Source organism: Medicago sativa, chromosome 1 (genome assembly GCF_051527215.1).
Source record: "Medicago sativa cultivar Bolivia chromosome 1, Bolivia_mono, whole genome shotgun sequence".
In the NCBI taxonomy this organism is placed as follows: Eukaryota; Viridiplantae; Streptophyta; class Magnoliopsida; order Fabales; family Fabaceae; genus Medicago; species Medicago sativa.
The window spans coordinates 31,706,273-31,723,098 of NC_140749.1; the positions used below are offsets into that span (position 1 = coordinate 31,706,273).

The 16,826-nt window shown below is 32.0% G+C and overlaps 3 protein-coding genes across 3 annotated transcripts; all 3 read left to right on the forward strand.

Moving 5' to 3' along the window:
* The first annotated feature begins 1,534 nt into the window (after nt 1-1,534).
* On the forward strand, nt 1,535-2,653 carry LOC146954318 (F-box/kelch-repeat protein At3g06240-like). The gene has a single exon (XM_085744368.1). The coding sequence runs from the start codon at nt 1,535-1,537 to the stop codon at nt 2,651-2,653; it is 1,119 nt and encodes a 372-aa protein (XP_085600494.1).
* A 5,154-nt stretch (nt 2,654-7,807) lies between these two features.
* Nucleotides 7,808-8,987, forward strand: LOC146954319 (F-box/kelch-repeat protein At3g06240-like). The gene has a single exon (XM_085744377.1). The coding sequence runs from the start codon at nt 7,833-7,835 to the stop codon at nt 8,985-8,987; it is 1,155 nt and encodes a 384-aa protein (XP_085600503.1). The 5' UTR covers nt 7,808-7,832.
* A 4,208-nt stretch (nt 8,988-13,195) lies between these two features.
* Nucleotides 13,196-14,575, forward strand: LOC146954320 (F-box/kelch-repeat protein At3g06240-like). The gene has a single exon (XM_085715802.1). The coding sequence runs from the start codon at nt 13,289-13,291 to the stop codon at nt 14,441-14,443; it is 1,155 nt and encodes a 384-aa protein (XP_085571928.1). The 5' UTR covers nt 13,196-13,288; the 3' UTR covers nt 14,444-14,575.
* Nucleotides 14,576-16,826: the final 2,251 nt, after the last annotated feature.

The following is a 16,826-nucleotide window of genomic DNA, read 5'->3' on the forward strand; positions in this document are numbered from 1 at the left end:
AAAAAATCTAGTTGCGACAATCTAAAATTAGTTCAAAAAATGAATAAAGCAATATTTAATGACTTTGTCCATTCTAAAATGATATATCTTTCAATATTATTGAACTAAAACCTTCTCTGCTTCCCATTTCATGTACTCTGCCTTTAGACTATACACCTTGTGACATTACAAGTATGTGACACCATATTGTTTATTGGAAAATATTTTATAGACACTAAAAACTCAATTTGACACCTTGAGATAGAAAGAAATAGAAACAATGATGTATTAGATATAATAATGTTAGTCATGTGATAAGAATAAAGTGATAAAGAGAAACTGATGTGTCGGATAAATATATGAGAATTAGGTGTGTTTATATATCATTACTCTTATTTCTCTCTCATTTTTGTTATCTTATACAATTTATATATATATTTCAAAAATACACACAAAAACCAAAGAATATATATCATATTGGATATAAAGAAAGCTTGATGTAAAAAAATGATTGATTTTCTTACGATTTCTGGAATGGATTTAAAATATGAAATGCTTATTGAATATTTAAATGAAATAATATATATTGTACAGCAAGTTAATATTGATTTTCTTACAAAGAAATTTTTTGTTATCTTTTACAATTTTTACATATTTTCAAAAATACACACAAGAATCAAAGAATATCTTGAAATCTAGTCGTCACAATTTTTCTTCTTTTTATCTTCTGAAGAAGGGTAATTTAAGGTCAATTTTGATCAAGAGTCACTCATTCAAATTGTTTTTCCTTAAGCTATAGTTAAATAAGTGATATCCACGTATTTTTAGTTTTCTTTCGTCGTCTTTGCACGACTTTGTTTATTTTGATTTCTCGTCATTGTGCAGTGTGGTTTTGTTTCCGTCTTAGTGCGTTGTTTATTTGATTCAGGTTGAGAAATTAGCTTTGAGCATGTGCAGATCCAATCAATGATTTTGGTGTCGTTAACATTGTAGATCCAGAGACATGAATATTCCAGAAACTTTAATTTAATCATATTTGTAGGCATATATACTCTGCTATTTTATGCTATTAATTAATAGCATAGATGATGTGAGTTTGTTTACAAGTTTATCCTTTTTGTTTTTAATGACTTTGAATTTATATCGTATCGATGTACTCTATCGATTTGAATGAATGAATATCGTTTATTTTTGTAAAAAACACCAAAGAATAACATATAGGATATAAAAAAAAAAGTTTGATGTAAAATAATATTTGATTTTCTTACAATATACGAAATGGATTTAAAATATGAGATGCTTAGTTATTTATTTTTGAGGAGGCTTATTGAATATTAAAAATATTAATATTGTATTGTAAATTAATATTCATTTTCTTACAAAGAAATGAAAGAAGGGGGTATAATAATAATTACCATCCCACATGTGTCGTAGGCACGTTCAATTTGCTTTGCCGCTTCCATTTCATTCGTTCAAGTGTTCCACAACTCTTTCAATCAATCTATGGCTTTGGTTCCAAATCAGAAGAAGTTTAGTTGCAGTAGCAGCTATATACATGACGATCTTGCATTCGGTATCATCATTCGGTATTCTCTCTAAACTCCCTATTAAGTCTCTCAAGCGATTTACTTGTGTTCGTAAATCATGGTCTCTTTTATTTCAAAACCCTAATTTCATTCAAAACTTCCGCAACAATCTTGTTACCAAATCTCATTCACCGTATGATGATGATGATGATGATGATGATATGTCTTTCCTCTTCATCTGGGCTGTGCATCCAAGTTTGTTTTATTCGATTTCGGGTGAGAAGTTTGAGAACGAGGTCAAATTGGATCTGCCGCCTCAATTTGATGATGCTTTTAATCTTGTTTTAGGTTCATCTATCAATGGCATTTTTTGTTTATATGACCTTTTGGATCGTAGCAAAGTAGCACTTTGGAACCCTGCTACTGGAGAAAATAAGGTCATTCCTCCAAGGCTTTCCGAGTGTCTGCCTAATTTTGTCGATGACTTTCATCTTCGTGCATTTGGTTATGACCATGCTACAAATGACTACAAGGTTATTCAACATGTAAGTTTTCGTCCTATATTAGATGGTCGTATTCGGAAAGAAGATTTGCCAATGACACCTGACCCGTTCTGGGAGATATATAGCCTAAGAACTAACTCTTGGAGAAGACCCGTTGTTGATATGCCGGTTCCTGACTCTAATATCACTAATGTGTACTTCAATGGGATGTGTCATTGGTATGGGGATTCAGAAGGTGAAACATTTTCTGTTGTGTCATTCAACTTGAGCAATGAGGTGTTTTTCACTACACCCGTAGTTTGGCATGCCAGATCTTTTTCTAAATTGATGGTGTTGAATGGGTACATTGCACTGATAACAGATTGTTATGATAACAAGCTTTTCAACATATCAATTTTGGGTGAAATCGGTGTCAAGGAATCATGGACTAAGCTCTTTGAATTTGGTCCCATGTCTTGTATTGAGCGGTCTTTTGATGTTTGGATGAAGGGTAAAATATTCTTAAGTCAAAAAAATGGTAAAATAGCTTGTTTTGATTTAACTACTGAAGTGATTGAAGAGATTGATTTTAAAGGAGAAAGTAAGAATTGTCTAGTCGTACCTTACAAGAAAAACTTTGGTACAATTGGAGAAATAGACAATTAATTGGTTTTGTAGTCAAAGCATAACGTTTTATTAAACAATAGGAAGTAGTACTTGTTTGGTTTCCCTGGTTTTATTTTAATGCTTATTATCTTTCTATGACATGTTGGATTGATATTTAGTTCTCCTTTTATGGACGAGCTCTTCCGTGTACCAGATATTTCAGGAAACTTTAATACATTCTGCTCATGATATCTATGTATGCTCATGTTTGTTTTTTGCTTGAGTAATATTTAAGATACTCACTAGTCTTATGCTTATTATCACTGATCAGATAGCTATTTGATCTTCTACGTATCTAACTATGTTGGTAAGTGAAAGAGACTTACTGCAGCACCTTCTTCTGTGAATATTCTTTCCCATTAGATTTTGTATTGAGGATTTGTTAGCATGATTCTCTATGCCATGTTGTTACCTCGTGTCCACATGTTTTTGATATTTTCCCTTTAATGTGAAGTTACCTTGAGTATCTTTTCTCGATTTGTTTCGATTAAGACTGAATATTTGATGCAAAAGTGTGATTTGTTTATACTGTTGAAACATAAATGGTTGCAGGGTTGATAGGCACATGCTTACATATGCTGAGAAAATTATACATCTGTACAACCAAAATAGTCATTGATAGACATTACGTCTCTATTTTCCTTTTGCATTGCACTTGTGAATGATCATGAACTCGTAACTTTGTCTCTAGCAAGATAAAATGCCACTACATCAATGGATACACAGTTCTTGATTCACATGGTAATATTATGAAGAACTGGAATAGATTATTTTGTTGATATGATGATCTGATAACAAGTCAGCTCATTTTGTAGCCATACATGTAAAACTGCTTTGCAAGTAGTAACAAGTATTAAATGCTGGAAGAATTTAAATTAGTTTGTTCCTTCTGTGGCATCATATAAAAATACATGGCTGAACATTATTCATAGTAAAATATGGAGAAGTCTTGTTCTCCCAAATTTAGAAGATTTTCTTTAGTTCTCGTTTGTTTATCGTTTTTTAAAATTCAAGACTGCGTTAATTATCACTTTTAGGACTGTTCGTGGTTTGGTTCGGTAAGAAAATCGTACTGAACTGGAAAAACAGTTCTTTTTTAACAGACTGAACCAATTGTTTTTATAGTTACAGAATCAAACTACTTATGCATGATGAACCAAACCAAACTGTGTGTCAGCCATTTTACCGTACCAAACTATCTACAAACTGTCGGATGTTTCTTTTCGGGAGTTTGCTCCAAGTTTGTTGTAAACAAGTTCGGGGATTTTAAGGCTAATTCTTGACTGTTAATCTTGCAGCTCAAACTATGGTAAACTAAAAGTTTCTTCCTTTCCAATTGACCCATATAATAGATAAATGAGGGATCAATATAATGATAATGTAAAGCAATAGTAAGCAATGACTCAAACGGAATGTAGCAATAATAATATTTCAACCATTGTGCATTGTTGTCTTCCAATGTAAAACCACACAAATGATTGTGTAATAGCTAAATAATTATACAATAAGTCATAAAAATGGTCATCATAGTCATTACAGAAACCATTTTGCAAGTTATAAAAACACACTTCGTAAAAATAAACAAGCTTCAAGTTAACATCAGTACTGTTGTGTTGAAGTTTGGTTCATTCCTTCCCTTAACATTTCGATGGTTCCATCTTCACGCAGCACAATCTCGCATAAGCAACTATCATTTTCTGTGATCTTGCTCTTTCCACAAAAATCTTCTCACCCTAGCACACGTACTCGACCATCTCTCCATGTACGTACTTGGCCTCTCTTTTCGATATGTGTTGTGCTTATTTGTGGCAAGATGTGATGATAGGCTGCTAAGTCATTGCTCTGAATGTCCTGTCATAACCACAAAAAAAAAGGATGAATGCAACTGAAATATCAAATTATCAACACATTAAACAAAAGTAACATGAATAGTCTACTCACTAACGTTTATTGTAGACATAGAGAAGAAGGAGAAGAAGAAGAAGAATATAAAATAACAATTAAAGTAAAAGTGAACTTTTATTGCAAGAACAAAAGATGAATGTTTATGATGGAGTGCTACTCTATTTATAGCTTTACAATTGACTTAAAATCTAAGCAACTATAAGGGCTAATCAGTTAAACTACAACAGAGTAACTTGGGCCCGAAGAAAAAGCAGCAAAAGGCCTTCTGTGAGGTGGCACGGCCGTGCCACATATTGGCACGGGCCGTGCCAAGCTTCTGACTTGGGGGCTTTATATTTTTGTTCCGAATCTTTCGTATTTTTGCTCCAAATCAGCTTCAGACTCCTTTCTTTTGCTCCAAGACACCTTCCATCATATATTCGTTCCTAAAATATAAAATATGCAATTTGTAGTAAACTAGCTCAAAAAGGAAATAATATTTAAATAAAATAAAACTAAATCTAATTAAAACGAAACTAAATAACGCATAAAAATAGACTAAATATAGACTCATCACTCAGGTACAAACCAAATCGGGGATACCACATAATAAATCAGACCAAGTGGATCCACCCAAATCTATCATAACAAAAATACATTAATCAACAAGGAAACTGTACACGAGCGCGAAACCAGGTTACAAAAAAAAAATTAAAAGTAAACCTCTACGAAAAATAATTAATGGATCGACCGTCAGCACGATATCAAAATCCAAGTGCCAACAACTCCTTAAACAAATCAACAAGCATAAAAGCTCTTTCGAGCTTGAAGAAACAGAGTGTAGACAAAAAAAAAAATACATTTTGAAACCTGCATATCTCAACATATTTAAAAACAACAAAGAATCAAAGAAGTCAGGCCACCATGTTATCTTATAATTTTTTTTTATTGTTGTAGATTATTAATAATTATATTTTTTTTCCTTCAAAATTTTTTTTTATTATCTCTTTTAGAAAATGACTATAAAAACACTGAAAACATGATAAACGAGTCACTAAATAATATTGTTGTGCAATTCATACACGGGACTCATAACGACATCTTTATCAATAATGAAATCTTTACTATTTTAAATATTTCTACATATTTTTAGTTTACCACTTCATAATATTTAATAACAATTACTTCAATGATTTTATCATGGACAAATTACACTAACCTCCTTTAAGGTCTTCTTAAATAACACAAACACCTGCTCTATTTTTTAAACTAAACACTAATCTCCCATATATTTTTTTTTTTATCAAATTGACAAGCACTTCTCTTATATTATAACATGGTTTAAACTTTGTTAATTTCATTTATTTTGAGCAATTAATTTCTTCATATGAGTATGAACTCATTTAATTTTCGACCATTTTTCACTTGGTGATGTTTCTCAACTTATTGTTCCTCAGTCAAAGTGGTTCAATTTTTAAACTCTAATGTAATAAAATAGATATATCGAAGATTATTTCCTTTTCATCGATCAACCACAATGTCTATCCACCAAAAGTCTTCTCATTTCTATATTCACATTTGATGTCTTCTGTAATTGTCGATGTTTGATTCTATTTGGTGGTAAAAATAAATGTTGTTATTGTTTCCCGATCGAGAGAAAGAAAAAAAAACTCATTTAACTTAATTTTGAAATGAGAAAACAGATACAAACAAATCAAGAAAAAAAAAATCTCATTTACCTTAATTGTGAAAAGATAAAACAGATACAAACAAACCAAAATGACTGAAATTAAATTGTACACCCTCCGTCTCAAATTGTATGCGTTTTGGGCATTTCACACATATTAAGAAATGCAATTAATATTGTGTGGAGAAGAGATATTATAAGTTGTTTTACAAAATTGTCCTTAATAAATAATATGGGAAAGATAAATGAAAGAATTGAAAGAAGAGAGAGTATTAAATAGTTGAGGTTATAAAAAAAATAACATTAATGTTGCATTGGTATTGTAGAACGGGAAAAAAAAATTAGCCCATCAAAATTGACGCCGGTGAGAATCGAAGAATCGAACCTGAGACCTCGAAGAAGAGCACACTCACAGGTCCCAAGCAAATACCACTAGGTCAAACCAAGTGGGTTGATGTGTTTGGAAAATTAGAAGGGGTACTTGTATTATTTAAATAAATCTCAAGAGAAGTCAAAGTAATTTACCCTTTTACCATTAACGTCAGCTTTATCATTAGTTTTTTTTCCTTATTTTCTCAATTCATATAGTATTGCAATGCGCTTTGATGCATACTCCCCACTTCGAATTAACCCGTGCGACGCACGGGCCCGTGTCTAGTATGGGTTTGTTGCTAGTTTTTTATTGGAAAATATTTTATAGACACTAAAAACTCAATTTGACACCTTGAGATAGAAAGAAATAGAAATAATGATGTATTAGATATAATATGTTAGTCATGTGAAAAGAATAAAGTGATAAAGAGAATATGATGTGTCGAATAAATATATGAGAATTAGAGGTGTTTATATATCATTACTCTTATCTCTCTCTCATTTTTGTTATCTTATACAATTTATATATATTTAAAAAAATACACACAAAAACCAAAGAATATATATCATATTGGATATAAAGAAAGTTTGATGTAAAAAAATGATTGATTTTCTTACGATTTATGGAATGAATTTAAAATATGAAATGCTTATTGAATATCTAAATGAAATAATATATATTGTACAGCGAGTTAATATTGATTTTCTTACGAAGATATTTTTTGTTATCTTTTACAATTTTTACATATTTTCAAAAATACACACAAGAACCAAAGAATATCTTGAAATCTAGCCGTCAAAATTTTTCTTCTTTTAATCTTCCGAAGAAGGGTAATTTATGGTCAATTTTGAGCTAGAATCACTCATTCGAATTGTATCGTATCGATGTCCTCAATCGATTTGAATGAATGAATATCGTTTATTTTTGTAAAAAAAACCAAAGAATAACATATAGGATATAAAAAAAAGTTTGATGTAAAATAATATTTGATTTTCTTACAATATACAAAATGGGATTTAAAATATGAGATGCTTAGTTATTTATTTTTGAGGGGGCTTATCGAATATTAAAAATATTAATATTGTATTGTAAATTAATATTCATTTTCTTACAAAGAAATGAATGAAGGGGGTTATATAATAATTACCATCCCACATGTGTCGTAGGCACGTTCGATTTGCTTTGCCGCTTCCATTTCATTCGTTAAAGTGTTCCACAACTCTTTCAATCAATCTATGGCTTTGGTTCCAACTCAGAAGAAGTTTAGTTGCAGTAGCAGCTATATACATGATGATCTTGCATTCGGTATTCTCTCTAAACTCCCTATTAAGTCTCTCAAGCGATTCACTTGCGTTCGTAAATCATGGTCTCTTTTATTTCAAAACCCTAATTTCATTCAAAACTTCCGCAACAATCTTGTTACCAAATCTCATTCACCGTATGATGATGATGATGATGATGATATGTCTTTCCTCTTCATCTGGGCTGTGCTTCCAAGTTTGTTTTATTCGATTTCGGGTGAGAAGTTTGAGAACGAGGTCAAATTGGATCTGCCGCCTCAATTTGATGATGCTTTTAATCTTGTTTTAGGTTCATCTATCAATGGCATTATTTGTTTATATGACCTTGTGGATCATAGCAAAGTAGCACTTTGGAACCCTGCTACTGGAGAAAATAAGGTCATTCCTCCAAGGCTTTCCGAGTGTCTGCCTAATTTTGTCGTTGACTTTCATCTTCGTGCATTTGGTTATGACCATGCTACAAATGACTACAAGGTTATTCAACATGTAAGTTTTCGTCCTATATTAGATGGTCGTATTCGGAAAGAAGATTTGCCAATGACACCTGACCCGTTCTGGGAGATATATAGCCTAAGAACTAACTCTTGGAGAAGACCCGTTGTTGATATGCCGGTTCCTGACTCTAATATCACTAATGTGTACTTCAATGGGATGTGTCATTGGTATGGGGATTCAGAAGGTGAAACATTTTCTGTTGTGTCATTCAACTTGAGCAATGAGGTGTTTTTCACTACACCCGTAGATTGGAATGGTAGATCTTTTCCTAGTTTAACGGTGTTAAATGGGTACATTGCACTAATAACAGATTGTTATGCTACCATGTCTTTCAGCATATCAATTTTGGGTGAAATCGGTGTCAAGGAATCATGGACTAAACTCTTCGAATTTGGTCCTATGCCTTGTATTGAGCAGTCTCTTGATGTTTCGATGAAGGGTAAAATATTCTTAAGTCAAAAAAATGGTAAAATAGCTTGTTTTGATTTAACTACTGAAGTGATTGAAGAGATTGATTTTAAAGGAGAAAGTAAGAATTGTCTAATCGTACCTTACAAGAAAAACTTTGGTACAATTGGAGAAATAGACAATTAATTGGTTTTGTAGTCAAAGCATAACGTTTTATTAAACAATAGGAAGTAGTACTTGTTTGGTTTCCCTGGTTTTATTTTAATGCTTATTTTCTTTCTATGACATGTTGGATTGATATTTAGTTCTCCTTTTATGGACGAGCTCTTCCGTGTACCAGATATTTCAGGAAACTTTAATACATTCTGCTCATGATATCTATGTATGCTCATGTTTGTTTTTTGCTTTAGTAATATTTAAGATGGTCTAAACCATATGGAAGCTAAGGAACATGGTCTAAATGATCAAAACACTAGTCTTATGCTTATTATTACTGCTCAGATATCTATTTGATCTTCTACGTATCTAACTATGTTGGGATGTGAAAGAGACTTACTGCAGCACCTTCTTCTGTGAATATTCTTTCCCATTAGATTTTGTGCTGAGGATTTGTTAGCATGATTCTCTATGCCATGTTGTTACCTCATGTCCACATGTTTTTGATATTATCCCTTTAATGTGAAGTTACCATGTTACCTTGAGTATCTTTTCTCGATTTGTTTCGGTTAAGACTGAATATTTGATGCAAAAGTGTTATTTGTTTATACTGTTGAAACATATGCTGAGAAAATTATGCATCTGGACAACCAAAATTGTCATATTGAAAAGATGTTTTCTGAGATATATGTTCCAATCAGTACATTGCGTCTGTATTTTCCTTTTGCATTGCACTCACTGTGAATGTCATGAACTTGTAACTTTGTTTCTAGCAAGAGAAAATGCCACTATATCAATGGATACACAGTTCAGCTCATTTTGTACCCATACATATAAAACTGCTTTGCAAGTAGTAACAAGTATTAAATGCTGGAAGAATTTAAATTAGTGTTTCTTCTGGCTGAACATGATTCATAGTAAATTATGGAGAAGTCTTGTTCTCCCAAATTTAGAAGAATTTCTTTAGTTCTCATTTGTTTATCGTTTTTAAAATTTCAAGATTGTGTTAATTTATCACTTTTAGGACTGTTCGTGGTTTGGTTCGGTAAGAAAATCGTACTGAACTGGAAAAACAGTTCTTTTGTACCAGACTGAACCAATTGTTTTTATAGTTACAGAATCAAACTACTTATGCATGATGAACCAAACCAAACTGTGAGTCAGCCATTTTACCGTACCAAACTGTCGGATGTTTCTTTTCGGGAGTTTGCTCCAAGTTTGTTGTAAACAAGTTCGGGGATTTTAAGGCTAATTCTTGACTGTTAATTTTGCAGCTCAAACTATGGTAAACTAAAAGTTTCTTCCTTTCCAATTGACCCATATAATAGATAAATATGAGGGATCAATATAATGATCATGTAGAGCAATAATAAGCAATGACTCAAAGGGAATGTAGCAATAATAATATTTCAACCATTGTGCATTGTTGTCTTCCAATGTAAAACCACACAAATGATTGTGTAATAGTCAGTGCAAGCTAAATAATTATACAATAAGTCATAAAAATGGTCATCATAGTCATTACAGAAACCATTTTGCAAGTTATAAAAACACACTTCATAAAAATAAACAAGTTTCAAGTTAACATCAGTACTGTTGTGTTGAAGTTTGGTTCATTCCTTCCTAACAACGTGCACCCTTAACATTTCGATGGTTCCATCTTCACGCAGCACAATCTTGCATAAGCAACTATCATTTTCTGTGATCTTGCTCTTTCCACAAAATTCTTCCCACCCTAGCACACGTACTCGACCGTCTCTCCATGTACGTACCTGGCCTCTCTTTTCGATATGTGTTGTGCTTATTTGTGGCAAGATGTGATGATAGGCTGCTAAGTCATTGCTCTGAATGTCCTGTCATAACCAAAAAAGGATGAATGCAACTTCAATATCAAATTATCAACACATTAAACAAAGTGACTTCTATTCTTATTTGATATTATTCCTATTATTTTTAACATTATAATATATGCGAAGTCAAGAAAACTGACCTAGAGATTAATTTTTTTCATGATTTGTTGCAGACATGTTAAATAAGATATGGCTTCCACAAAAAAACTAGAATTTTCCAACAAGGGATGAATTAATTACGAATTTTTAAAGTGTCAAAAACTCAAAAAAAAAAAAAAAACAACGGAAATCTCGACCTAAAAATACGAAGAAAGGATCTTCAAAATTTTATAGCATTTTGAAGACTCCTTAATTTATTTTAATTTTTCAACCAAAATGTGTAAAATTGCAATTTTGTTCGGATTAACGACATACTCACGAGTCATATATCTTTTCCCAATTCTGTAGGCATCGTTAGTATATTGTAAGAACCTTCACCGTGAATTTTTGGATTTTTTAAATGAGGGACAAATTACTCTTGAATTATTTCATAGGTTCATAATTATGGAGAACGAAAGTTCATAATTAATCATTCTATTGGCAACAAATTCTAATTTTCATGGAAAACCGTATTTTGACTTCCTAAACACGCTTGCAAAAATTATGAAAAAAATTAAACTTTGAAATCACTTTTCTAGACTTCGCTTATACTACACAGTAAAAAAAATATGAGGAATCACAAATTACTAGAGTAAAATATGTGTTTTTATTTTTACACGATCATTTTTCAAACTTCGCGTATATTACATGGTCAATTTGAACAACTAACCTTTTATATTATTATTGACAATTAGTTTACTTGAAATTATTCAACTTTTTCTCCACACTTTTGATTGATATTAAGCTAATTTCAGAAAAAGATTGATATTAAACTAATTATCCTATGAATATTTTATGATCAAGAAAAAATTCAATAAAAATTTTTTAGCAGTAAAATTCAATAAACTTGTAAAAAACAAAGATAACATATTGTATTGCCTACTAACAAAGAATCCACCTTTCAAAAACAAAAAAAAAAACTAACAAAGTATCCTATATTGACAGAGTTATGACCCAAAAAATATTTGGGAACAATCTGATGGCTAAAAACCGATTCCCATTTAATGTGCTCTGCCTTTGGACTATATACACCTTATGACACCATTTTTTTTTTTACAAAAATAAAACAATATTCATTCATTCAAATTAATAGAATACATCATAATCAAGATCGCTAAAAACTTAAAGGGTGAATATGCGAACAAACTCACAACACCTAAGTTAATACTATACAACGGCAAAATGCCTACAAATAATATGATAAAATTTGAATCACCAGAATACACATGCTTCTGAATCTGTAACGTTGACGTCCAAATCGTTGATTGAATATGTGATTAACTGAAGCTCATCTTTCAATCTAAACCAAAGAAACACCGCAACAAGACGCAAAATCAAACAGTGTCGCACGAGACGACAAACAACACAACGCCACACTCAGACAACGTAATCACGAAAAAACTGGATATATGTGAAAATCACTTATTTAGATCGAAAGAAAGGGAAGAAAGGATGCAGAGGGGTGATTCTAGGTCAAAAAAGGACCTAAAACCACCCCTCCTCGATGAATGAAAGTGAAAGAAAACTTAGAGAGAAGCTGAAGTTTCTCTCACTAGAAAACTTTTATGACACTATATTTATCGAAAAATATTTTATAGACATTAAAAACTCAATTGGTCTCATAAGTACTAGCTCAACTGACAAAAATGCCGAAATTGTTAGGCCGGACGTCATGACTGGGTTCGAACCCCGACACAACTACTTGTGTGTGTGAATTTATGATGACTTTTTCATTTCGTCTATCTAAAAAAAGACAATTGACACCTTGTGATAGAAAGAAACTCTCGTGAGAACTCGGTTGGTAGGGATATTACATATCATATGCAGGAGTTTAGAGAATATCATATTGGATATCAATAAAGTTTCATGTAATAAAATAATTGATTTTCTTGCAATATATAAAATGGATTTAAAATATGAAATGCTTATTGAATATCTGAATAAATTAATATTTACATAACTCAAAGGTAAAATTTAGCCAGAGATAAACAAACGAGATTGCTCATGAATTAGCTCGACGACTTGTTGGAAGCTAGCCACCAATTATTTGAGTACCGCTTTGTATTTACGACTTGTTAACTAATTTTTTTTTTTAAGGAACGACTTGTTAGCTAATGATGAAATGCACTAATCTTTCCCAAAAATAAATAAAGAAATTAGCATGTATTATAAATTAATATTGATTTTTTCTTATAAGAAAAGAAACGAAATGAAAGAAGGGGGTATGATTACCATCCCACAGGTGTGGTAGGTAGGGACGTTCGATTTCAGGGGGTTTTCCGCTTTTCTTTACCGCTTTCTGTTCCATTCGTTCAAGTGTTACACAACTCTTTCAATCAATCTATGGCTTTGGTTCCAAATCAGAAGAAGTTTAGTTGCAGTAGCAGCTATATACATGACGATCTTGCATTCGGTATTCTCTCTAAACTCCCTATTAAGTCTCTCAAGCGATTTACTTGCGTTCGTAAATCATGGTCTCTTTTATTTCAAAACCCTAATTTCATTCAAAACTTCCGCAACAATCTTGTTACCAAATCTCATTCACCGTATGATGATGATGATAATATGTCTTTCCTCTTCATCTGGGCTGTGCTTCCAAGTTTGTTTTATTCGATTTCGGGTGAGAAGTTTGAGAACGAGGTCAAATTGGATCTCCCGCCTCAATTTGATGATGCTTTTCATCTTGTTTTAGGTTCATCTATCAATGGCATTTTTTGTTTATATGACCATCTGGATCCTAGCAATGTAGCAATTTGGAATCCTGCTACCGGTGAAAATAAGGTCATTCCTCCCAGGCTTTCCGAGTGTCTACCTAATTTTGATGATGTCATTCATCTTTGTGCATTTGGTTATGACCATGTTACAAATGACTACAAGGTTATTCAACATGTAAGTTTTCGTCCTATATTCAATGGTTATTCTCAGGAAGAAGATTTGCCTATGACACCTGACCCGTTCTGGGAGATATATAGCCTAAGAAGTAACTCCTGGAGAAGACCAATTGTTGATATGCCCATTCCAAACTCTAACCCCACTAATGTGTACTTTAATAGGATGTGCCATTGGTTTGGGGATTGGGATGGTAAAACATTTTCTGTTGTGTCATTCAACTTGAGCAATGAGGTCTTTTTCACTACACCTGTAGATTGGCATGCTAAATATTTTTCTAGTTTGACGGTGTTAAATGGGTACATTGCACTACTAACAGATTCTGTTGAAACCATGTCTTTCAGCATATCAATTTTGGGTGAAATCGGTGTCAAGGAATCATGGACCAGACTCTTCGAATGTGGTCCTTTGTCTTGCATTGAGCGGTCTATTGAATGTGGTCCTTTGAAGAAGGGTAATATATTCTTAAGTAAAAAAAATGGTAAAGTTGCTTGTTTTAATTTAACTACTGAGGTGATTGAGGAGATTGGTTTTAAAGGAGAAAGTGAGAATTGTATAATCGTACCTTACAAGAAAAACTTTGGTACAATTGGAGAAATAGACAATTAGATGCATAGGATTTGTTAGCATGATTCTCTATGCCATGTTGTAGCCTCATGTTCACATGTTTTTTATATTTTCCCTTTAATGTGAAGTTGCCATGTTATCTTGAGTATCTTTTCTCGATTTGTTTCAATTAAAACTGAATATTTGATGCAAAAGTTTGATTTGTTTATACTGTTGAAACATAAATGGTTGCGGGGCTGATAGGCACATGCTTACATATGCTGAGAAAATTATGCATCAGGACGACCAAAATTTTCATATTGAAAACGTGTTTTCTGAGATATATGTCATTCCAATCAGTAATGCATTGAGTCTCTATTTTCCTTTTGCATTGCACTCGTTGTGAATGATCATGAACTCGTAACTTTGTCTCTCGGAAATGAAAATGCCACTATACAAATGGATACACAGTTCTTGATTCACATGTTAATATCATGAAGAACTAGAATATATTATTTTGTTGATATGAGGATTTGATAACAAGTCAGCTCATTTTGCAGCCATACATGTAAAACTGCTTTGTAAGTAGTAACAAGTATTAAATGCTGGAAGAATTTGTTTTACTTTGTTCCTTTTGTGGCATCATATGAAAATACATGGTTGAACATAATTTTATAGTGAAATATGCATGTTAATATTGTCAATTACAAGAATTATCGCTGATATTTTATACCTTAAACTTCAAATTGGATAAGTCTTGTACTCTGAATTTTAGAAGAATTTGTATAGTTATTAGTTGTTATCGTCTTAAAAATTCAAGATTGCGTTAATTATCACTTTTCGTCTAATTCTTGTGTACCAGACTGATCTGTTTATGTTTCATTTTAGCCGAACCGAACTGGTTTTTAAAGAACTGAACTACGTATGCATGGCGAACTGAACCAAACTGTGTGTCAGCTGTTGAACCGAACCTAACTATCTGCAAACTGTCGCATATTTCTGTACAGGAGTTTACTCCAAGTTTGTTGTAAACAAGTTCGCAGATTTTAAGGCTAATTCTTGACTGTTAATCTTGCAGCTCAAACTATGGTAAACTAAAAGTTTCTTCCTTTCCAATTGACCCATATAATAGATAAATGAGGGATCAATATAATGATCATGTAGAGCAATAGTAAGCAATGACTCAAATGGAATATAGCAATAATAATATTTCAACCACTGTGCATTGTTGTCTTCCATTGTAAAACCACACAAATGATTGTGTAATAGTTAGTGCAAGCTAAATAATTATACAATAAAGCATAAAAATGGTCATCATAGTCATTACAAACACAATTTTAGAAGTTATAAAAACATACTTTGATAAAAATGTTTTATAAATAAACAAGTTCCATCTTAGAAGTTTCAAGTTACTGTTGTATTGAAGTTTGGTTCATTCCTTCCTAAGAACGTGCACCCTTAACATTTCGATTGTTCCATCTTCACGCAGCACAATCTCGCATAACCAACTATCATTTTCTGTGATCTTGCTCTTCCCACCCTAGCACACGTACTCGACCGTCTCTCCATGTACGTACCTGGCCTCTCTTTTCGATATGTGTTGTTCTTATTTGTGGCAAGATGTGATGATAGGCCGCTAAGTCATTTCTCTGAATGTCCTGTGATAACCAAAAAAGGATGAATGCAACTTCAATATCAAATTATCAACACATTAAACAAAGTGACATCTATTCTTATTTGATATTATTCCTATTATTTTTAACATTATAATATACGCGAAGTCAAGAAAACTGACCTAGAGATTAATTTTTTTCATGATTTGTTGCAGACATGTTGAATAAGATATGGCTTCCACAAAAAAAACTAGAATTTTCCAACAAGGGATGAATTAATTACGAATTTTTAAAGTGTAAAAAACTCAACAAAAAAAAAACAACGGAAATCTCGACCTAAAAATACAAAGAAAGGATCTTCAAAATTTTATAGCATTTTGAAGACTCCTTAATTTATTTTAATTTTTCAACCAAAATGTGTAAAATTGCAATTTTGTTCGGAGTAACGACATACTCACGGGTCAAATGTCGTTTCCCAATTATGTAGGCATCGTTAAAATATTGTAAGAACCTTCACCGTGAATTTTTGGATTTTTTAAATGAGGGACAAATTACTCTTTAATTATTTCATAGGTTCATATTTATTGAGAACGAAAGTTCATAATTAATCATTCTATTGGCAACAAATTCTAATTTTCATGGAAAACCGTATTTTAACTTCCTAAACATGCTTGCAAAAATTATGAAAAAAATTAAACTTCGAAATCACTTTTCTAGACTTCGTTTATACTACACAGTAAAAAAAAATATATGAGGAATCTCAAATTACTAGAGTAAAATATGTGTTTTTATTTTTACACGATCATTTTTCAAACTTCGCGTATATTACATGG